The 19,016-nt window shown below is 47.3% G+C and overlaps 1 protein-coding gene across 3 annotated transcripts in view; it reads right to left on the bottom strand.

Annotated features, from left to right (window-relative positions):
• The window catches only part of CDK18 (cyclin dependent kinase 18), a 514,702-nt gene that overhangs the window by 157,972 nt on the left and 337,714 nt on the right, over window positions 1-19,016 (bottom strand). For all 3 annotated transcript variants that reach the window (XR_011282882.1, XR_011282881.1, XM_069633152.1), the window contains exons 7-8: window positions 16,852-16,946; window positions 12,866-12,928 (exon numbers count right to left, since the gene is read on the bottom strand). Coding sequence is in view for 1 of the 3 variants with exons in the window: in XM_069633152.1 (XP_069489253.1) it covers window positions 12,866-12,928; window positions 16,852-16,946 (158 nt within the window). In the remaining 2 variants the exon portion in view is untranslated. The remainder of the gene's footprint in view (window positions 1-12,865; window positions 12,929-16,851; window positions 16,947-19,016) is intronic.

Raw genomic sequence — 19,016 nt, 5'->3', positions numbered from 1 at the left:
GCAGCCCAGGACAGACTCAGACTGCAAACCAGGACAGAACCAGGACAGAATCAAGCTGTGGCCAGGACATACTCAGGCTGCGGCACAGGACAGACTCAGGCTGCGGCCCAGGAAAGACTCAGGCTGCGGCCCAGGACAGAAACAGGACAGAATCAGGCTACGGCCCAGGTCAGAATCAGGCTGCGGCCAGAATCCTTTGCTTGCCTGCCCATTTCAATATCAGCCCAGACCTCCTCAAACTTGCATTCAGCAGATCCTTTCTTCTTCATCAACCCTACACCAACAGTAGCACTCCTTCTTCTGTCTGAATGCACCTTAACTTTGATGGGGGCCCTGCAAGGCAAGGTGTGACTATTAGCCTTTGACCCGCCCCCCCCGCCCCGGGTCTCCAAACATGGCACGGCCTTGGCAAGGTGAATAGGGGAGGAGTTAGGAGGAAGTACACGCCACATATTGGGGCAGATAATGAGAACTAATTCTAAATAAGGCTAAAGAAAAAATAAGTGTTGAGGGAAGGGAGAGAAAATCGGGGATGAGAGAGGTGAAGAAAAATGTTGAGTGAAATAAAAAAAAGGAAACATGAAAAAAGTGTAGAAAGAAAAAAGACAATGAATGAGAGAGTGAAAAAGTGTCACATAGGAAAGAAAGGAGAGGAGAATAAAAGCGAAGGAAGGACGCTGATTGAAGCAACTTGAAAGAATGTGAGGGAGAAATAAAGAAAAAGCAGTGGCTAGAATGAGCGGTGAAGCGCCGCAGAATGTAAGAAAGTGCACTGGAAGCATGCCTGGAATGAGCGGGCAGAAGATAGAGAAAGAGGGAGAGAAAGGGGAAGAGACGAAGGGCATGAGGCACTCTAAAAGAAGACAGTGGCGCTAGAAAGATGAGAAAGAAAGAGAAGAGGGACAAAAAGGAAGCAACTAAATGCACTAGAAGCCCACCTGGAATGAGCGGCCAGAAGATAGAGAAAGAGGGAGAGAAAGAGGAAGAGACGAAGGCATGAGGTGCTCTAAAAGAAGACAGTGGCGCTAGAAAGATAAGAAAGAAAGAGAAGAGGGCCAAACAGGAAGCAACTCAATGCACTAGAAGCACACCTGGAATGAGCAGGCAGAAGATAGAGAAAGAGGGAGAGAAAGAGGAAGAGACAAAGGCATGAGGCGCTCTAAAAGAAGACAGTGGCGCTAGAAAGATGAGAAAGAAAGAGAAGAGGGACAAACAGGATTCAACTAAATGCACTAAAAGCCCACCTGGAATGAGCGGCCAGAAGATAGAGAAAGAGGGAGAGAAAGAGGACGAGATAAAGGCATGAGACACTCTAAAAGAAGACAGTGGTGCTAGAAAGATGAGAAAGAAAGAGAAGAGGGACAAACAGGAAGCAACTCAATGCACTAGAAGCACACTGGGAATGAGCGGGCAGAAGATAGAGAAAGAGGGAGAGAAAGAGGAAGAGACGAAGGGCATGAGGCACTCTATAAGAAGACAGTGGTGCTATAAAGATGAGAAAGAAAGAGAAGAGGGCCAAACAGGAAGCAACTCAATGCACTAGAAGCACACCTGGAATGAGCGGGCAGAAGATAGAGAAAGAGGGAGAGAAACTGGAACAGACGAAGGCATGAGGTGCTCTAAAAGAAGACAGTGGCGCTAGTAAGATGAGAAAGAAAGAGAAGAGGGACAAACAGGAAGCAACTCAATGCACTAGAAGCACACCGGGAATGAGCGGGCAGAAAATAGAGAAAGAGGGAGGGAAAGAGGAAGAGACGGAGGCCTGGCACGCTCTAAAAGAAGACTATGGCACTAGAAAGATGAGAAAGAAAGAGAAGAGGAACAAACAGGAAGCAACTAAATTCACTAAAAGCCCACCTGGAATGAGCAGGCAGAAGATAGAGAAAGAGGGAGAGAAAGAGGAAGAGACGAAGGGCATGAGGCACTCTATAAGAAGACAGTGGTGCTATAAAGATGAGAAAGAAAGAGAAGAGGGCCAAACAGGAAGCAACTCAATGCACTAGAAGCACACCGGGAATGAGCAAGCAGAAGATAGAGAAAGAGGGAGAGAAAGAGGAAGAGACGAAGGGCATGAGGCGCTCTAAAAGAAGACAGTGGCGCTAGAAAGATGAGAAAGAAAGAGAAGAGGGACAAAAAGGAAGCAACTAAATGCACTAGAAGCACACCGGGAATGAGCGGGCAGAAAATAGAGAAAGACGGAGAGAAAGAGGCAGAGATAAAGGCATGAGGCACTCTAAAAGAAGACAGTGGTGCTAGAAAGATGAGAAAGAGAAGAGGGACAAACAGGAAGCAACTCAATGCACTAGAAGCACACCTGGAATGAGCAGGCAGAAGAAAGAGAAAGAGGGAGAGAAAGAGGAAGAGACGAAGGCATGAGGCACTCTAAAAGAAGACAGTGGCGCTAGAAAGATGAGAAAGAAAGAGAAGAGGGCCAAACAGGAAGCAACTCAATGCACTAGAAGCATGCCTGGAATGAGCGGGCAGAAAATAGAGAAAGAGGGAGAAAAAGAGGAAGAGACAAAGGCATGAGGCGCTCTAAAAGAACACAGTGGCGCTAGAATGATGAGAAGGGAAGAGAAGAGGGACAAACAGGATGCAACTAAATGCACTAAAAGCCCACCTGGAATGAGCGGGCAGAAGATAGAGAAAGAGGGAGAGAAAGAGGCAGAGATAAAGGCATGAGGCACTCTAAAAGAAGACAGTGGTGCTAGAAAGATGAGAAAGAAAGATAAGAGGGACAAACAGGAAGCAACTCAATGCACTAGAAGCACACCTGGAATGAGCGGGCAGAAGATAGAGAAAGAGGGAGAGAAAGAGGAAGAGACAAAGGCATGAGGCGCTCTAAAAGAAGACAGTGGAGCTAGAAAGATGAAAAAGAAAGGGAAGAGGGACAAACAGGATGCAACTCAATGCACTAGAAGCACACCTGGAATGAGCGGGCAGAAGATAGAGAAAGAGGGAGAGAAAGAGGAAGAGACAAAGGCATGAGGCGCTCTAAAAGAAGACAGTGGAGCTAGAAAGATGAAAAAGAAAGGGAAGAGGGACAAACAGGAAGCAACTCAATGCACTAGAAGCATGCCTGTAATGAGTGGGCAGCAGATAGAGAAAGAGGGAGAGAAAGAGGAAGAGACAAAGGCATGAGGCGCTCTAAAAGAAGACAGTGGCGCTAGAAAGATAAGAAAGAAAGAGAAGAGGGACAAACAGGAAGCAACTCAATGCACTAGAAGCATGCCTGGAATGAGCGGGCAGAAGATAGAGAAAGAGGAAGAAAAGAAGACATGAGGCGCTCTAAAAGAAGACAGTGGTGCTAGAATGGTGAGAAAGAAAGAGAAGAGGGACAAACAGGAAGCAACTCAATGCACTAGAAACATGCCGTAATGAGTGGGCAGCAGATAGAGAAAGAGGGAGAGAAAGAGGAAGAGACGAGGGCATGAGGCTTTCTAAAAGAAGACAGTGGTGCTAGAAAGATGAGAAAGAAAGAGAAGAGGGACAAACAGGAAGCAACTCAATGCACTAGAAGCAATTTTGGAATGAGCGGCCAGAAGATAGAGAAAGAGGGAGAGAAAGAGGAAGAGACAAAGGCATGAGGCGCTCTAAAAGAAGACAGTGGTGCTAGAAAGATGAGAAAGAAAGAGAATAGGGACAAACAGGAAGCAACTCAATGCACTAGAAGCACACCTGGAATGAGCGGGCAGAAGATAGAGAAAGAGGGAGAGAAACTGGAACAGACGAAGGCATGAGGTGCTCTAAAAGAAGACAGTGGCGCTAGTAAGATGAGAAAGAAAGAGAAGAGGGACAAACAGGAAGCAACTCAATGCACTAGAAGCACCCCGGGAATGAGCGGGCAGAAAATAGAGAAAGAGGGAGGAAAAGAGGAAGAGACGGAGGCCTGGCACGCTCTAAAAGAAGACTATGGCACTAGAAAGATGAGAAAGAAAGAGAAGAGGAACAAACAGGAAGCAACTAAATTCACTAAAAGCCCACCTGGAATGAGCGGGCAGAAGATAGAGAAAGAGGGAGAGAAAGAGGAAGAGACGGAGGCATGGCGTACTCTAAAAGAAGACTATGGCACTAGAAAGATGAGAAAGAAAGAGAAGAGGAACAAACAGGAAGCAACTAAATTCACTAAAAGCCCACCTGGAATGAGCGGCCAGAAAATAGAGAAAAAGGGAGAGAAAGAGGACGAGACAAAGGCATGAGGCACTCTAAAAGAAGACAGTGGTGCTATAAAGATGAGAAAGAAAGAGAAGAGGGACAGACAGGAAGCAACTCAATGCACTAGAAGCCCACCTGGAATGAGCAGGCAGAAGAAAGAGAAAGAGGGAGAGAAAGAGGAAGAGACGAAGGCATGAGGCGCTCTAAAAGAACACACTGGCGCTAGAATGATGAGAAGGGAAGAGAAGAGGGACAAACAGGAAGCAACTAAATGCACTAAAAGCCCACCTGGAATGAGCGGGCAGAAGATAGAGAAAGACGGAAAGAAAGAGGCAGAGACAAAGGCATGAGGCACTCTAAAAGAAGACACTGGCACTAGAAAGATGAGAAAGAGAAGAGGGACAAACAGGAAGTAACTCAATGCACTAGAAGCACACCGGGAATGAGCGCAAAGAAAATAGAGAAAGAGGGAGAGAAAGAGGAAGAGACGGAGGCATGGCGTACTCTAAAAGAAGACTATGGCACTAGAAAGATGAGAAAGAAAGAGAAGAGGAACAAACAGGAAGCAACTAAATTCACTAAAAGCCCTCCTGGAATGAGCGGCCAGAAAATAGAGAAAAAGGGAGACAAAGAGGACGAGACAAAGGCATGAGGCACTCTAAAAGAAGACAGTGGTGCTATAAAGATGAGAAAGAAAGAGAAGAGGGACAGACAGGAAGCAACTCAATGCACTAGAAGCCCACCTGGAATGAGCAGGCAGAAGAAAGAGAAAGAGGGAGAGAAAGAGGAAGAGAGGAAGGCATGAGGCGCTCTAAAAGAACACACTGGCGCTAGAATGATGAGAAGGGAAGAGAAGAGGGACAAACAGGAAGCAACTAAATGCACTAAAAGCCCACCTGGAATGAGCGGGCAGAAGATAGAGAAAGACGGAAAGAAAGAGGCAGAGACAAAGGCATGAGGCACTCTAAAAGAAGACTATGGCACTAGAAAGATGAGAAAGAAAGAGAAGAGGGACAAACAGGAAGCAACTCAATGCACTAGAGGCATGCCTGGAATCAGCGGCCAGAAGATAGAGAATGAGGGAGAGAAAGAGGAAGAGACAAAGGCATAAGGTGCTCTAAAGGAAGACAGTGGAGCTAGAAAGATGAGAAAGAAAGGGAAGAGGGACAAACAGGAAACAAATCAATGCACTAGAAGCATGCCTGTAATGAGTGGGCAGCAGATAGAGAAAGAGGGAGAGAAAGAGGAAGAGACGAAGGCATGAGGCGCTCTAAAAGAAAACAGTGACGCTAGAAAGATAAGAAAGAAAGAGAAGAGGGACAAACAGGAAGCAACTCAATGCATTAGAAGCATGCCTGGAATGAGCGGGCAGAAGATAGAGAAAGAGGAAGAAAAAAAGACATGAGGCGCTCTAAAAGAAGACAGTGGCGCTAGAATGGTGAGAAAGAAAGAGAAGAGGGACAAACAGGAAGCAACTCAATGCACTAGAAGCACACCTGGAATGAGCCGGCAGAAGATAGAGAAAGAGGGAGAGAAACAGGAACAGACGAAGGCATGAGGTGCTCTAAAAGAAGACAGTGGCGCTAGAAAGATGAGAAAGAAGGAGAAGAGGGACAAACAGGAAGCAACTCAATGCACTAGAAGCACAACGGGAATGAGCGGGCAGAAAATAGAGAACGAGGGAGGGAAAGAGGAAGAGACGGAGGCATGGCACGCTCTAAAAGAAGACTATGGACTAGAAAGATGAGAAAGAAAGAGAAGAGGAACAGACAGGAAGCAACTAAATTCACTAAAAGCCCACCTGGAATGAGCGGCCAGAAGATAGAGAAAGAGGGAGAGAAAGAGGAACAGGCGAAGGCATGAGGTGCTCTAAAAAAAGACAGTGGCGCTAGAAAGATGAGAAAGAAAGAGAAGACGGACAAACAGAAAGCAACTCAATGCACTAGAAGCACAGAGGGAATGAGCGGGCAGAAAATAGAGAAAGAGGGAGGGAAAGAGGAAGAGACGGAGGCATGGTACGCTCTAAAAGAAGACTATGGCACTAGAAAGATGAGAAAGAAAGAGAAGAGGAACAAACAGGAAGCAACTAAATTCACTAAAAGCCCACCTGGAATGAGCGGCCAGAAGATAGAGAAAGAGGGAGAGAAAGAGAACGAGACAAAGGCATGAGGCACTCTAAAAGAAGACAGTGGTGCTATAAAGATGAGAAAGAAAGAGAAGAGGGACAAACAGGAAGCAACTCAATGCAATAAAAGCCCACCTGGAATGAACGGGCAGAAGATAGAGAAAGAGGAAGAAAAGAAGACATGAGGCGCTCTAAAAGAAGACAGTGGTGCTAGAATGGTGAGAAAGAAAGAGAAGAGGGACAAACAGGAAGCAACTCAATGCACTAGAAACATGCCGTAATGAGTGGGCAGCAGATAGAGAAAGATGGAGAGAAAGAGGAAGAGACGAGGGCATGAGGCTTTCTAAAAGAAGACAGTGGTGCTAGAAAGATGAGAAAGAAAGAGAAGAGGGACAAACAGGAAGCAACTCAATGCACTAGAAGCAATTTTGGAATGAGCGGCCAGAAGATAGAGAAAGAGGGAGAGAAAGAGGAAGAGACAAAGGCATGAGGCGCTCTAAAAGAAGACAGTGGTGCTAGAAAGATGAGAAAGAAAGAGAATAGGGACAAACAGGAAGCAACTCAATGCACTAGAAGCACACCTGGAATGAGCGGGCAGAAGATAGAGAAAGAGGGAGAGAAACTGGAACAGACGAAGGCATGAGGTGCTCTAAAAGAAGACAGTGGCGCTAGTAAGATGAGAAAGAAAGAGAAGAGGGACAAACAGGAAGCAACTCAATGCACTAGAAGCACCCCGGGAATGAGCGGGCAGAAAATAGAGAAAGAGGGAGGAAAAGAGGAAGAGACGAAGGGCATGAGGTGCTCTAAAAGAGGACAGCGGCGCTAGAAAGATGAGAAAGAGAAGAGGGACAAACAGGAAGTAACTCAATGCACTAGAAGCACACCGGGAATGAGTGCAAAGAAAATAGAGAAAGAGGGAGAGAAAGAGGAAGAGACGGAGGCATGGCGTGCTCTAAAAGAAGACTATGGCACTAGAAAGATGAGAAAGAAAGAGAAGAGGAACAAACAGGAAGCAACTAAATTCACTAAAAGCCCACCTGGAATGAGCGGCCAGAAGATAGAGAAAGAGGGAGAGAAAGAGGACGAGACAAAGGCATGAGGCACTCTAAAAGAAGACAGTGGTGCTATAAAGATGAGAAAGAGAAGAGGGACAAACAGGAAGTAACTCAATGCACTAGAAGCACACCGGGAATGAGTGCAAAGAAAATAGAGAAAGAGGGAGAGAAAGAGGAAGAGACGGAGGCATGGCGTGCTCTAAAAGAAGACTATGGCACTAGAAAGATGAGAAAGAAAGAGAAGAGGAACAAACAGGAAGCAACTAAATTCACTAAAAGCCCACCTGGAATGAGCGGCCAGAAGATAGAGAAAGAGGGAGAGAAAGAGGACGAGACAAAGGCATGAGGCACTCTAAAAGAAGACAGTGGTGCTATAAAGATAAATAATAATAATAATAATAATTTAAAGATGAGAAAGAAAGAGAAGAGGAACAAACAGGAAGCAACTCAATGCACTAGAAGCATGCCTGTAATGAGTGGGCAGCCGATAGAGAAAGAGGGAGAGAAAGAGGAAGAGACGAAGGCATGATGCGCTCTAAAAGAAGGCAGTGGTGCTAGAAAGATGAGAAAGAAAGAGAAGAGGGGCAAACAGGAAGCAACTCAAAGCACTAGAAGCACACCTGGAATGAGCGGCCAGAAGATAGAGAAATAGGGAGAGAAAGAGGAAGAGATGAAGGGTATGAGGCGCTGTAAAAGAAGACAGTGGCGCTAGAAAGATGAGAAAGAAAGAGAAGAGGGACAAACAGGAAGCAACTAAATGCACTCGAAGCCCACCTGGAATGAGCAGGCAGAAGAAAGAGAAAGAGGGAGAGAAAGAGGAAGAGACGAAGGCATGAGGCGCTCTAAAAGAACACAGTGGCGCTAGAATGATGAGAAGGGAAGAGAAGAGGGACAAACAGGAAGCAACTAAATGCACTAAAAGCCCACCTGGAATGAGCGGGCAAAAGATAGAGAAAGACGGAGAGAAAGAGGAAGAGACGAAGGCATGAGGCGCTCTAAAAGAACACAGTGGCGCTAGAATGATGAGAAGGGAAGAGAAGAGGGACAAACAGGAAGCAACTAAATGCACTAGAAGCCCACCTGGAATGAGCAGGCAGAAGAAAGAGAAAGAGGGAGAGAAAGAGGAAGAGACAAAGGCATGAGGCACTCTAAAAGAAGACACTGGTGCTAGAAAGATGAGAAAGAAAGAGAAGAGGGACAAACAGGAAGCAACTCAATGCACTAGAGGCATGCCTGGAATCAGCGGCCAGAAGATAGAGAATGAGGGAGAGAAAGAGGAAGAGACAAAGGCATGAGGTGCTCTAAAGAAAGACAGTGGAGCTAGAAAGATGAGAAAGAAAGGGAAGAGGGACAAACAGGAAACAAATCAATGCACTAGAAGCATGCCTGTAATGAGTGGGCAGCAGATAGAGAAAGAGGGAGAGAAAGAGGAAGAGACAAAGGCATGAGGCGCTCTAAAAGAAAACAGTGACGCTAGAAAGATAAGAAAGAAAGAGAAGAGGGACAAACAGGAAGCAACTCAATGCATTAGAAGCATGCCTGGAATGAGCGGGCAGAAGATAGAGAAAGAGGAAGAAACAAAGACATGAGGCGCTCTAAAAGAAGACAGTGGCGCTAGAATGGTGAGAAAGAAAGAGAAGAGGGACAAACAGGAAGCAACTCAATGCATTAGAAGCACACCTGGAATGAGCCGGCAGAAGATAGAGAAAGAGGGAGAGAAACAGGAACAGACGAAGGCATGAGGTGCTCTAAAAGAAGACAGTGGCGCTAGAAAGATGAGAAAGAAAGAGAAGAGGGATAAACAGGAAGCAACTCAATGCACTAGAAGCACAACGGGAATGAGCGGGCAGAAAATAGAGAACGAGGGAGGGAAAGAGGAAGAAACGGAGGCATGGCACGCTCTAAAAGAAGACTATGGACTAGAAAGATGAGAAAGAAAGAGAAGAGGAACAGACAGGAAGCAACTAAATTCACTAAAAGCCCACCTGGAATGAGCGGCCAGAAGATAGAGAAAGAGGGAGAGAAAGAGGAAGAGACAAAGGCATGAGGCGCTCTAAAAGAAGACACTGGTGCTAGAAAGATGAGAAAGAAAGAGAAGAGGGACAAACAGGAAGCAACTCAATGCACTAGAAGCAATTTTGGAATGAGCGGCCAGAAGATAGAGAAAGAGGGAGAGAAAGAGGAAGAGACAAAGGCATGAGGCGCTCTAAAAGAAGACAGTGGTGCTATAAAGATGAGAAAGAAAGAGAAGAGGGCCAAACAGGAAGCAACTCAATGCACTAGAAGCACACCTGGAATGAGCGGGCAGAAGATAGAGAAAGAGGGAGAGAAACTGGAACAGACGAAGGCATGAGGTGCTCTAAAAGAAGACAGTGGCGCTAGAAAAATGAGAAAGAAAGAGAAGACGGACAAACAGGAAGCAACTCAATGCACTAGAAGCACAAAGGGAATGAGCGGGCAGAAAATAGAGAAAGAGGGAGGGAAAGAGGAAGAGACGGAGGCATGGTACGCTCTAAAAGAAGACTATGGCACTAGAAAGATGAGAAAGAAAGAGAAGAGGAACAAACAGGAAGCAACTAAATTCATTAAAAGCCCACCTGGAATGAGCAGCCAGAAGATAGAGAAAGAGGGAGAGAAAGAGGAAGAGACAAAGGCATGAGGCGCTCTAAAAGAAGACAGTGTTGCTAGAAAGATGAGAAAGAAAGAGAAGATGGACAAACAGGAAGCAACTCAATGCACTAGAAGCACACCTGGAATGAGCGGCCAGAACATAGAGAAAGAGGGAGAGAAAGAGGAAGAGATGAAGGGTATGAGGCGCTCTAAAAGAAGACAGTGGTGCTAGAAAGATGAGAAAGAAAGAGAAGAGGGACAAACAGGAAGCAACCAAATGCACTAGAAGCACACCTGGAATGAGCAGGCAAAAGAAAGAGAAATAGGGAGAGAAAGAGGAAGAGACGAAGGCATGAGGCACTCTAAAAGAAGACAGTGGCGCTAGAAAGATGAGAAAGAAAGAGAAGAGGGACAAACAGGAAGCAACTAAATGCACTAAAAGCCCACCTGGATTGAGTGGGCAGAAGATAGAGAAAGAGGGAGAGAAAGAGGCAGAGAAAAAGGCATGAGGCACTCTAAAAGAAGACAGTGGAGCTAGAAAGATGAGAAAGAAAGGGAAGAGGGACAAACAGGAAGCAACTCAAAGCACTAGAAGCAGGCCTGGAATGAGCAGGCAGAAAATAGAGAAATAGGGTGAGAAAGAGGAAGAGACGAAGGCATGAGGCGCTCTAAAAGAAGAAAGTGGCGCTAGATAGATGAGAAAGAAAGAGAAGAGGGACAAACAGGAAGCAACTCAATGCAGTAGAAGCATGCCTGGAATGAGCAGGCAGAAGAAAGAGAAAGAGGGAGAGAAAGAGGAAGAGACGAAGGCATGAGGTGATCTAAAAGAGGACAGTGGCGCTACAAAGATGAGAAAGAAAGAGAAGGAAAAACAGGATGGCAGGACCGAGTGTTATACAGCGTTTATATCAAATCCGTTATAGTGAATGCACGTATATCGAATATTTTTATAACGAAAACCTTTATAGTGAATGCATTTTGGGGTGTGGGAAAGAGTTAAATATTTTTGGGAAATGTTTGGGTGTGGGGACATCACGTGATCGTGGGAGCGCGGTCTCGATAGATCTCGGCCCAACGTGATCTCGCGGACCCGCGCCCCACGAGCGGGGACTTTTGGCGCCAGTAGGAGGCTGGTGGAGCACCAGACAAGTCGGTCTGGACAGCGCTGCTCCATGTGAGGAGCCAACGTGACTGAAGGCCCAAGCCAGTACCAGCTCACTTCCAGGGCGTAAGTCCAATGCCAAAGGAGGCCTCCTGGGGGCCCTGGAAGTTATACAGGGTGCAGCACAAATGCACACCCTGCTTCCAGTGCAGATAACTGGAAGGCCTAGCCAAGACTGTGAGTACCTGCCCCGTCCCACACACGGACTATCGCAATCCTGCGTTTTGTTAACCAATAAAGGCAGTTACAATTACTCTGGGTTTCTGTCGTCCTTAGAGGCCACAACATAACTGGCGACTAGGATATCTGAATACCCACGGCCCACCATGTAAGGCGCCACACCGCCCCCGGCATTTCTCCCCTCACCCGGGAACCCAGCAGTTCCGTGGATGCAGTGGGAGCCACTCTTCTCCACGTACCTTGAGACTGTAGGTGGCACAGGATACGCCCCCGCCAGGAAGAAGGCGATGCTGCTGAACGCAATGGGAGTAGAAGGGCAGTGCATTTTTGCCAGTTTGACAACTATGCCAGTGGATGATGACGACGACAACGTCTACAAAGAGGCGATCTGTCGCATTGTAAAGCGATTCACCAACAAGGCGAACATAGTCCTGCACAGGCTGAGGTTCTACACCCGCAAACAAGAAGGGAGCGAACCTGTGGACGACTACGTCACCCGGATGAGGGAGCAGGCATCCTTATGCGCCTACGGTGAAAACACGGAACAGGTCATCTGCGACATGCTGGTCGTCCACCCCAACTCCAGGAAAGTACAAGACAAGCTCATACAAGAAAAGGAGGTGACCCTCGACAAGGCTATCCAAATCGCAGGGCGGAAGAAGAAACCTCAAGCAGGCGCAAGGAGGCGGGAAGTCATCCACCCGTACCCGAGCTGACGGCGCTACAATGGAGAGGGCGCAGAGACAAGCAGTCCCGCGACAGCCCCAGAGAAAAGGGCCCCAAGCAAAGGGATGTTCCCAAATGCTATAGGTGTGCCAGCACCAAACACATGGCGAATGATCGCGACTGCCCCGCTAGTAACAAGGAATGCTCTAAGTGTGGGCACATTGGTCACGTGGCTCCTTCATGCACGTGGCGGGAAAAGGCTGTTTCCCGCGTCGATGGCGACCGTGCTTCAAGCGACGAGGACGAGCCACAGGACAGACCGATGGTAGTCATGGTCAACGCTCTGCACGCCAGGAGGGAAAAGCCCCACTGCACCATTAAAGTCGACGGCATGGAAACACGTGTCATGGTGGACTCTGGATCGGACCTCACCATCCTTCCGATAGACACATACAAGGAGATGATGGGGAAGGCTAAAGTGGAGATCAGATCGACCCGGCAAAAACTGATGGTTTTCGGTGGGGCAACCGTAAACAGGGGTCCGGGGAGAACCCCAAAAAAATGCATTCACTATAAAGGTATTTGCATGTATCCACTTGTGCGCGGGGAAAGGGCATGAGCACTCATGAGAGGCACATTTAAGTTGTATTCCTTGCCAACACAGTGTCTAAAGTGGCAGAATAATTCATGTGTATGCCAAGGGTGCCAGGGTGACATTGGAAATCATAACAAGGGAAGAATCTCTGGATTCGTGTCCCACAGAAAGCCTTCCCTGCCCCATGCATTAACTGCGCTTAATGCCCTGAGCTACCATCCTTCACTGGAGAGTCCTGCCGCGAAGCTCTCTCTCTCTCTCTCCCAGCACCCCCCTGCCTCACTCCCCCCTTCTCACGCAGTGCCACACCCCCTCACCTTCACGTTGTGCATACACATCAGGTTGCCGCAGTTCTCCAGGTACTGCTTCAGGTCGTTGTCCTGCAATGACAGAGAAAATGGCTGTGAAAGAACAGACAGGGATCCCGATTGGGCCATGCTACCTGGGTGCACCTGCTTTGAGGGTCTCCTTCATGTCTAGGGGTGGTCTGGGAACCTAAAGTGGCCCCACATATCACCGGGCGAGCAAGCTCAACCACTTTCAATAGAGTTTGGGGGTATTCTCCTATAACAAAGTTTGGAAAAATGGCCCAAACTGAGAATTTTAAAACTCATTTGCCCCTAAATAAGGATTAAACAGTAGTTAAATATAACACTCAACTTGCGTTAAACATTTGGAATAAATATTAGTAGCTTTTTAACAAATTCTTTACTTGAAAGGTGTTTGGGGGGTAAGTATAGATGGAAGGGAAGGGGTGGGGTACATGTAAAGGGAGTCAAGAGGATCCGAAAACCAGGGTCTCCTCACCGAAAGGGCCCGCGTGGCAGAGGCTCACTGGGAAATCTCCAGAAGTCACTGTAGGCCAGTCCACCCCTGGACATGCGGCGAGACTGGCCTTGCTACCCTTTCTGGGGAATTGGAAAGGGCTCCTCCACAATGCCCCCTCTTCCCAGCCCAGCCCCCACCTTTAGCCCCTGCATCTTATTCTCCTTGCCCCGCCCTAGGCACAGGCCTCAGCCCTGGTAACACCACAAGTAAACACGGCATTACTTCACAAGTCACATGACCCCACGCAGAACCATCCTAAAAATCAGCTTCCAGCTATTGCATTTTGTCTTTGTTTTGTATTAAATGTTTATCTAGATACACTTGAGTGAGCGCCTGGAGGCCATTCATATGCCAGTCGAGCGCTGTATAAATCCCAGTTACATTACCTAACATGACATCACATCTTCTTTTATTGTGTTTTGGTTTTAAATTAAAACCTTTCAGAATCATAAAACAGTGTTAATTTTGATATGATTCATTTAAAGAAAGCACAATACATATGTCACACCAAGATTTCCATAATAATACAAGCACAGGATCAAATCTTACAATGCAACACAGAATCAAATGTAAAATTGGGCATTTTGACAGTGATAATTTCCCCGCCATCATCAAACGCTTGCACAGGGAGTCAGTCCCCAGTCACGGTGCTATTAGAATATCAAACGCTTCCACAGGGAGTCAGTCCCCAGTCACTGTGAGTCAAGACCCCATTCACGGTGAGTCAGTCCCCAGTCACGGTGCTATTAGAATATCAAACGCTTGCACAGGGAGTCAGTCCCCAGTCACGGTGCTATTAGAATATCAAACACTTCCACAGGGAGTCAGTCCCCAGTCACAGTGAGTCAAGTCGCCAGTCATGGTTAGTCGGTCCCCAGTCACGGTGCTATTAGAATATCAAACACTTCCACAGGGAGTCAGTCCCCAGTCACGGTGAGTCAAGTCGCCAGTCATGGTTAGTCGGTCCCCAGTCACGGTGCTATTAGAATATCAAACACTTCCACAGGGAGTCAGTCCCCAGTACTGTGAGGCAAGTCCCCAGTCATGGTTAGTCGGTCCCCAGTCACGGTGCTCTTAGAATATCAAACGCTTGCACAGGGAGTCAGTCCCCAGTCACAGTGAGCCAAGTCCCCAGTCACGGTGAGTCAGTCCCCAGTCACAGTGCTATGAGAATATCAAACGCTTGTACAGTCCCCAGTCACAGTGCTATTAGAATATCAAACGCTTCCACAGGGGAGTCAGTCCCCAGTCGCAGTGCTATTAGAATATCAAACGCTTCTACAGGGTGTCAGTCCCCAGTCAGGGTGCAATTAGAATATCTAACGCTTGCACAGGGAGTAAGTCCCCACTCACGGTGCTATTAGAATATCAAACGCTTCCACAGGAAGTCAGTCCCCAGTCACAGTGAGCCAAGTCCCCAGTCACGGGGAGCCATTCCCCAGTCACGGTGCTATTAGAATATCAAACGCTTCCACAAGGAGTCAGTCCCCAGTCACAGTGAGCCAAGTCCTCAGTCATGGGGAGCCAGTCCCCAGTCACGGTGATATTAGAATATCAAATGCTTGCACAGGGAGTAAGTCCCCAGTTACGGTGCTATTAGAATATCAAACGCTTCCACAAGGAGTCAGTCCCCAGTCACAGTGAGCCAAGTCCCCAGTCATGGTGAGCCAGTCCCCAGTCACAGTGCTATTAGAATATCAAATGGCTGCTTAGGGAGTCAGTCCCCAATCACGGTGCTATTAGAATATCAAACGCTTCCACAGGGAGTCAGTCCCCAGTCACGGTACTATTAGAATATCAAACGCTTGCACAGGGAGTCAGTCCCCAGTCACGGTACTATTAGAATGAACATGTTTCCTCAAGTAGAATATACGGGGCTGCACCAAGCTTAAAGACTCCAGCCTTAAACTACGTCATGTGTCCTGCTGGTCTGTTATACATAGAAGACATGCCCTTTTTGTAGACAGCAAACCAATACGGGGACAGCTCACTTCTAGTGCATGGCGACAGTCCAGCCTACATTTAAGATTCCCCACACGAAAGGATGGTAAAGGGGACTTTACGACACAAGGCAATGGCCCAACAAAACCAGATGAAACAGTCTGGTACTCCCTCTAGAGTTGAACATGTTCTATGCTCTCACAATTCTCCTTCTTATCCCAATCTTTCACTTTTTATGATCGATTTCTCTTTGTAAGTGTTAATAGCTGCCTCCGTTAATAATTGGCTACAGGTTTCCATAAACATCTTTGGGGTGCGGTCTTCATCTTCACCAGAGAACCCCCCCTATACCCCCAGTTTATGAAAAAGTGCATTCTCTACTTTAAACATACAGCCTCAGCGTATTACATTTGTAGGTGAAGCACCCAGAACTCAGGCCTAATTCCAGTCGTATAACTCCAGTGGGCACAGATGGAGGGAGGCCCAAGACTGACCCCCTCATGTTTCCTTAAGGAGCCCCCAACCATTTCCATAACATAGCGGTAAAACCGGAAAGCAATGACACACGTGTGCAGTCCAGTTAACATGATCTAAATGCCAATGGCAGAAGCGATGGAGGGAATAGAACACAACATGGGTGGTTCTTCCAACTGCAAAGACAGAAACAACAGTGACCCCTTGTGGCAGATGTGTAAGTTCTTGCCGGGTCCATTGTAGATGCCCTATGTTGAATAGCTATGAGATGTCACTGATGCAAAGGTGCCAGTCTATGCCCCTGAGGGATCTCACGACGAATGCCACCCTCAGACCAAAGACTGGGGTCACTGCAGCAGTGGTGTCTGCCTGCCCTCTTCCAAACTCATGTCACATGCTTTTAGCGAGTGACACCCACTGTGTAGTCAGTTCATCACACAGTAATCCATAGACTTCAATGGGATCCCAGCCACCCAAAAACAGAATCATCGATGTACCCGCCCTGATGACTCAGAAGGTTGAGAGGCATGGCATGGAGGCTGCCACTGGCATAGCCGCAATCACAGCCGGCCTGTGGATTCAGTAGCCATTTCATCGATCCTTGGCAGCGACGCATTAGGGCAATCCTCTGACTGGCCATAGAGTATTCACCCATCGTCTGGTAAGGGCAGGTCCTATTAAAGGCAATGCCCGCCCATGCCACTGCTTGCTAGGCCAGCAGACAGTGCATTCAACCAGCAAATGATACCCCTTTAGCTGGGGCCCGTAGAAGCCTCCCCATAGAAGGCACCGGAAGGTTTCCTGCGAAGCAAGGCTCTTCTACCTTTAGACTGGCTGCTCTGCAGGTCTTTGCATGCCCCGGGGGGTGGTCAGGGAAGCTGGGGTGCATGGCCAGTAGAGCACAGGCCCGCTCCAGGGGACATTGTTACAGGGCAGGAAGAGGAAATACCATTGGCTTGGCCAAGAAAGACATGAGTTCACTCACCATGCAACAGGGGGAGCTCTGTGACCTCTCCGATGGTCGGGATCTGGGGGAGAAGGGACAGCACTCGCCACTTACCAGGTACTCGAAGACGAGCGTGAGAGAGCGCTCCGTGTGGATGATGTCATGGAGGGTCACGATGTTGGCGTGCTTCAGGTTCTTCAGCAGAGACACTGCAAACAATGGGGCAAGGTTAGTAAAGAAGGCAGGAAGCCTAAAGGGTCACTGCAGATCTGGGGTGCTGAGTCCAGGAGAGCAGGAGAGCCCGGCCAATGGAATAGATGCAATATTTGAGGCACTCTCACAGAAGTCCATAACCAGGGATCCGAGGGAATATTACAGTAATTAACCTCAGAGATCCAGTGCATTCTACACTAATTAATAGCAGGGATAGAGGGAATCTTACAACACTTGATCTCAGGGGTCCCGGGAATCCTACAGCATTTGATCTCAGGGATATCGTAGATCTTACAGCACAGGATCTCAGGGATACACTGGATCTTACAGCACAGGATCTCAGGGATATATGAAATCTTACAGCACTTTGATTTCAGGAACATCATAGATCTTACACCACAGGATCTCAGGGATATTGTGGATCTTACATCACTTAATTGCTGGGTTACAGTGGCTTCTACAGCACTTGATCGCAGAGGTTCAGTAAATCCTACAGCGCTTGAGCTCAGGAATAGAGGTAGTCTTACAGCACTTGACCTTAGGGATTATAAAAGATCTTGTAGCAGGGGGTATCATGGGGACCATGGATCTTACAGCAATTGATCATCTCAGGAATACACTTGATATTAGAACACTTCGATCGTAGGGATAATGTAGATTTTACAGAATTTGATCTCAGGGATGCAGTACTTCACTTGATCTCAGGAATATCATAGATCTTACTGCACAGGATCTCAGGGATACACTAGATCTTAAATCATTTGATCTCAGGGATCCAGGGAATTCTTCAGCATTTTAATCTCAGGGATATTGGAGATTTTACAGCACTTTGATCTCAGGGATACAGTGCATCTTACAGTGCTTTGATCTCATGGATACAGTGGATGTTACAGCACTTGATCTCAGGGATACACTGGATCTTACAGCAATTGATCTCAGGGATGCAGTGCATCTTACAGTGCTTTGATCTCAGGGATACAGTGGATGTTACAGCACTTAATCTCAGGGATACACTGGATTTTACAGCACTTGTTTTCAGGGATGCAGTGCATCTTACAGTGCTTTGATCTCAGGGATACACTGAATCTTACAGCACTTGTTTTCAGGGATGCAGTGCATCTTACAGTGCTTTGATCTCAGGGATATACTGGATCTTACAGCACTTGTTTTCAGAGATGCAGTGCATTTTACAGCGCTTTGATCTGAGGGATACAGTGGATCTGACAGCACTTGATCTCAGGGATACACTGGAACATACAGTGCTTTGATGTCAGGGATACAGTGGATCTGACAGCACTTGATCTCAGGGATATACTGGATCTTACAGCACTTGTTTTCAAGGATGCAGTGCATCTTACAGTGCTTTGATCTCAGGGATACAGTGGATCTTATAGCACTTGATCTCAGGGATATACTGGATCTTACAGCACTTGTTTTCAGAGATGCAGTGCATTTTACAGTGCTTTGATCTCAAGGATACAGTGGACCTGACAGCACTTGATCTCAGGGATAGACTAGAACATGCAGTGCTTTGATGTCAAGGATACAGTGGATCTGACAGCACTTGATCTTTGGCGTCCATGGGGGTCATAATGCACCCCTATCACCTGACTGTGGGGGGATCCTAGAGCATGCAGTTACTGTGAGCCAGATTGTCCTTTGGTGCGTAAGCCACCTTTGGCCTAGAACTCCTGCCAGCCATCATCTATGGTGAGGGATCATGGGAGTCAGAATTGCACAGATCTGGTGGGGCACACAGGCTGCAGACCCCTGGAGAACTGGCCGAGAAGTGGCACTGGCCCCAGCTTCTGCCTAGAGAATAGCCAGTTATGCTCTGCACAACCCTGAGTCACAGCCAACACTCAGGTGGAAACTCTATGCAGATGTGCAAATGGGGCACATACAAAGGAGCTTGAGATGCCAACTGTCATCTTCACGTCCAGGAAAAGGTCTAGATTTTGCGGAAAACAAAATGTGCCTTGTCACTTGACCAGCTGCTCCTCTGGTGCCCAGCAGGCATGAGCTATTTAAGTGTCAATCCACAATGTTCTATGCATCCATCTATG

Source organism: Ambystoma mexicanum, chromosome 13 (genome assembly GCF_040938575.1).
Source record: "Ambystoma mexicanum isolate Mex_15411 chromosome 13, UKY_AmexF1_1, whole genome shotgun sequence".
NCBI lineage: Eukaryota > Metazoa > Chordata > Amphibia > Caudata > Ambystomatidae > Ambystoma > Ambystoma mexicanum.
The sequence above is the reverse complement of the archived record's forward strand: the minus strand, read 5'-3'. Positions and strand labels throughout refer to the sequence as shown.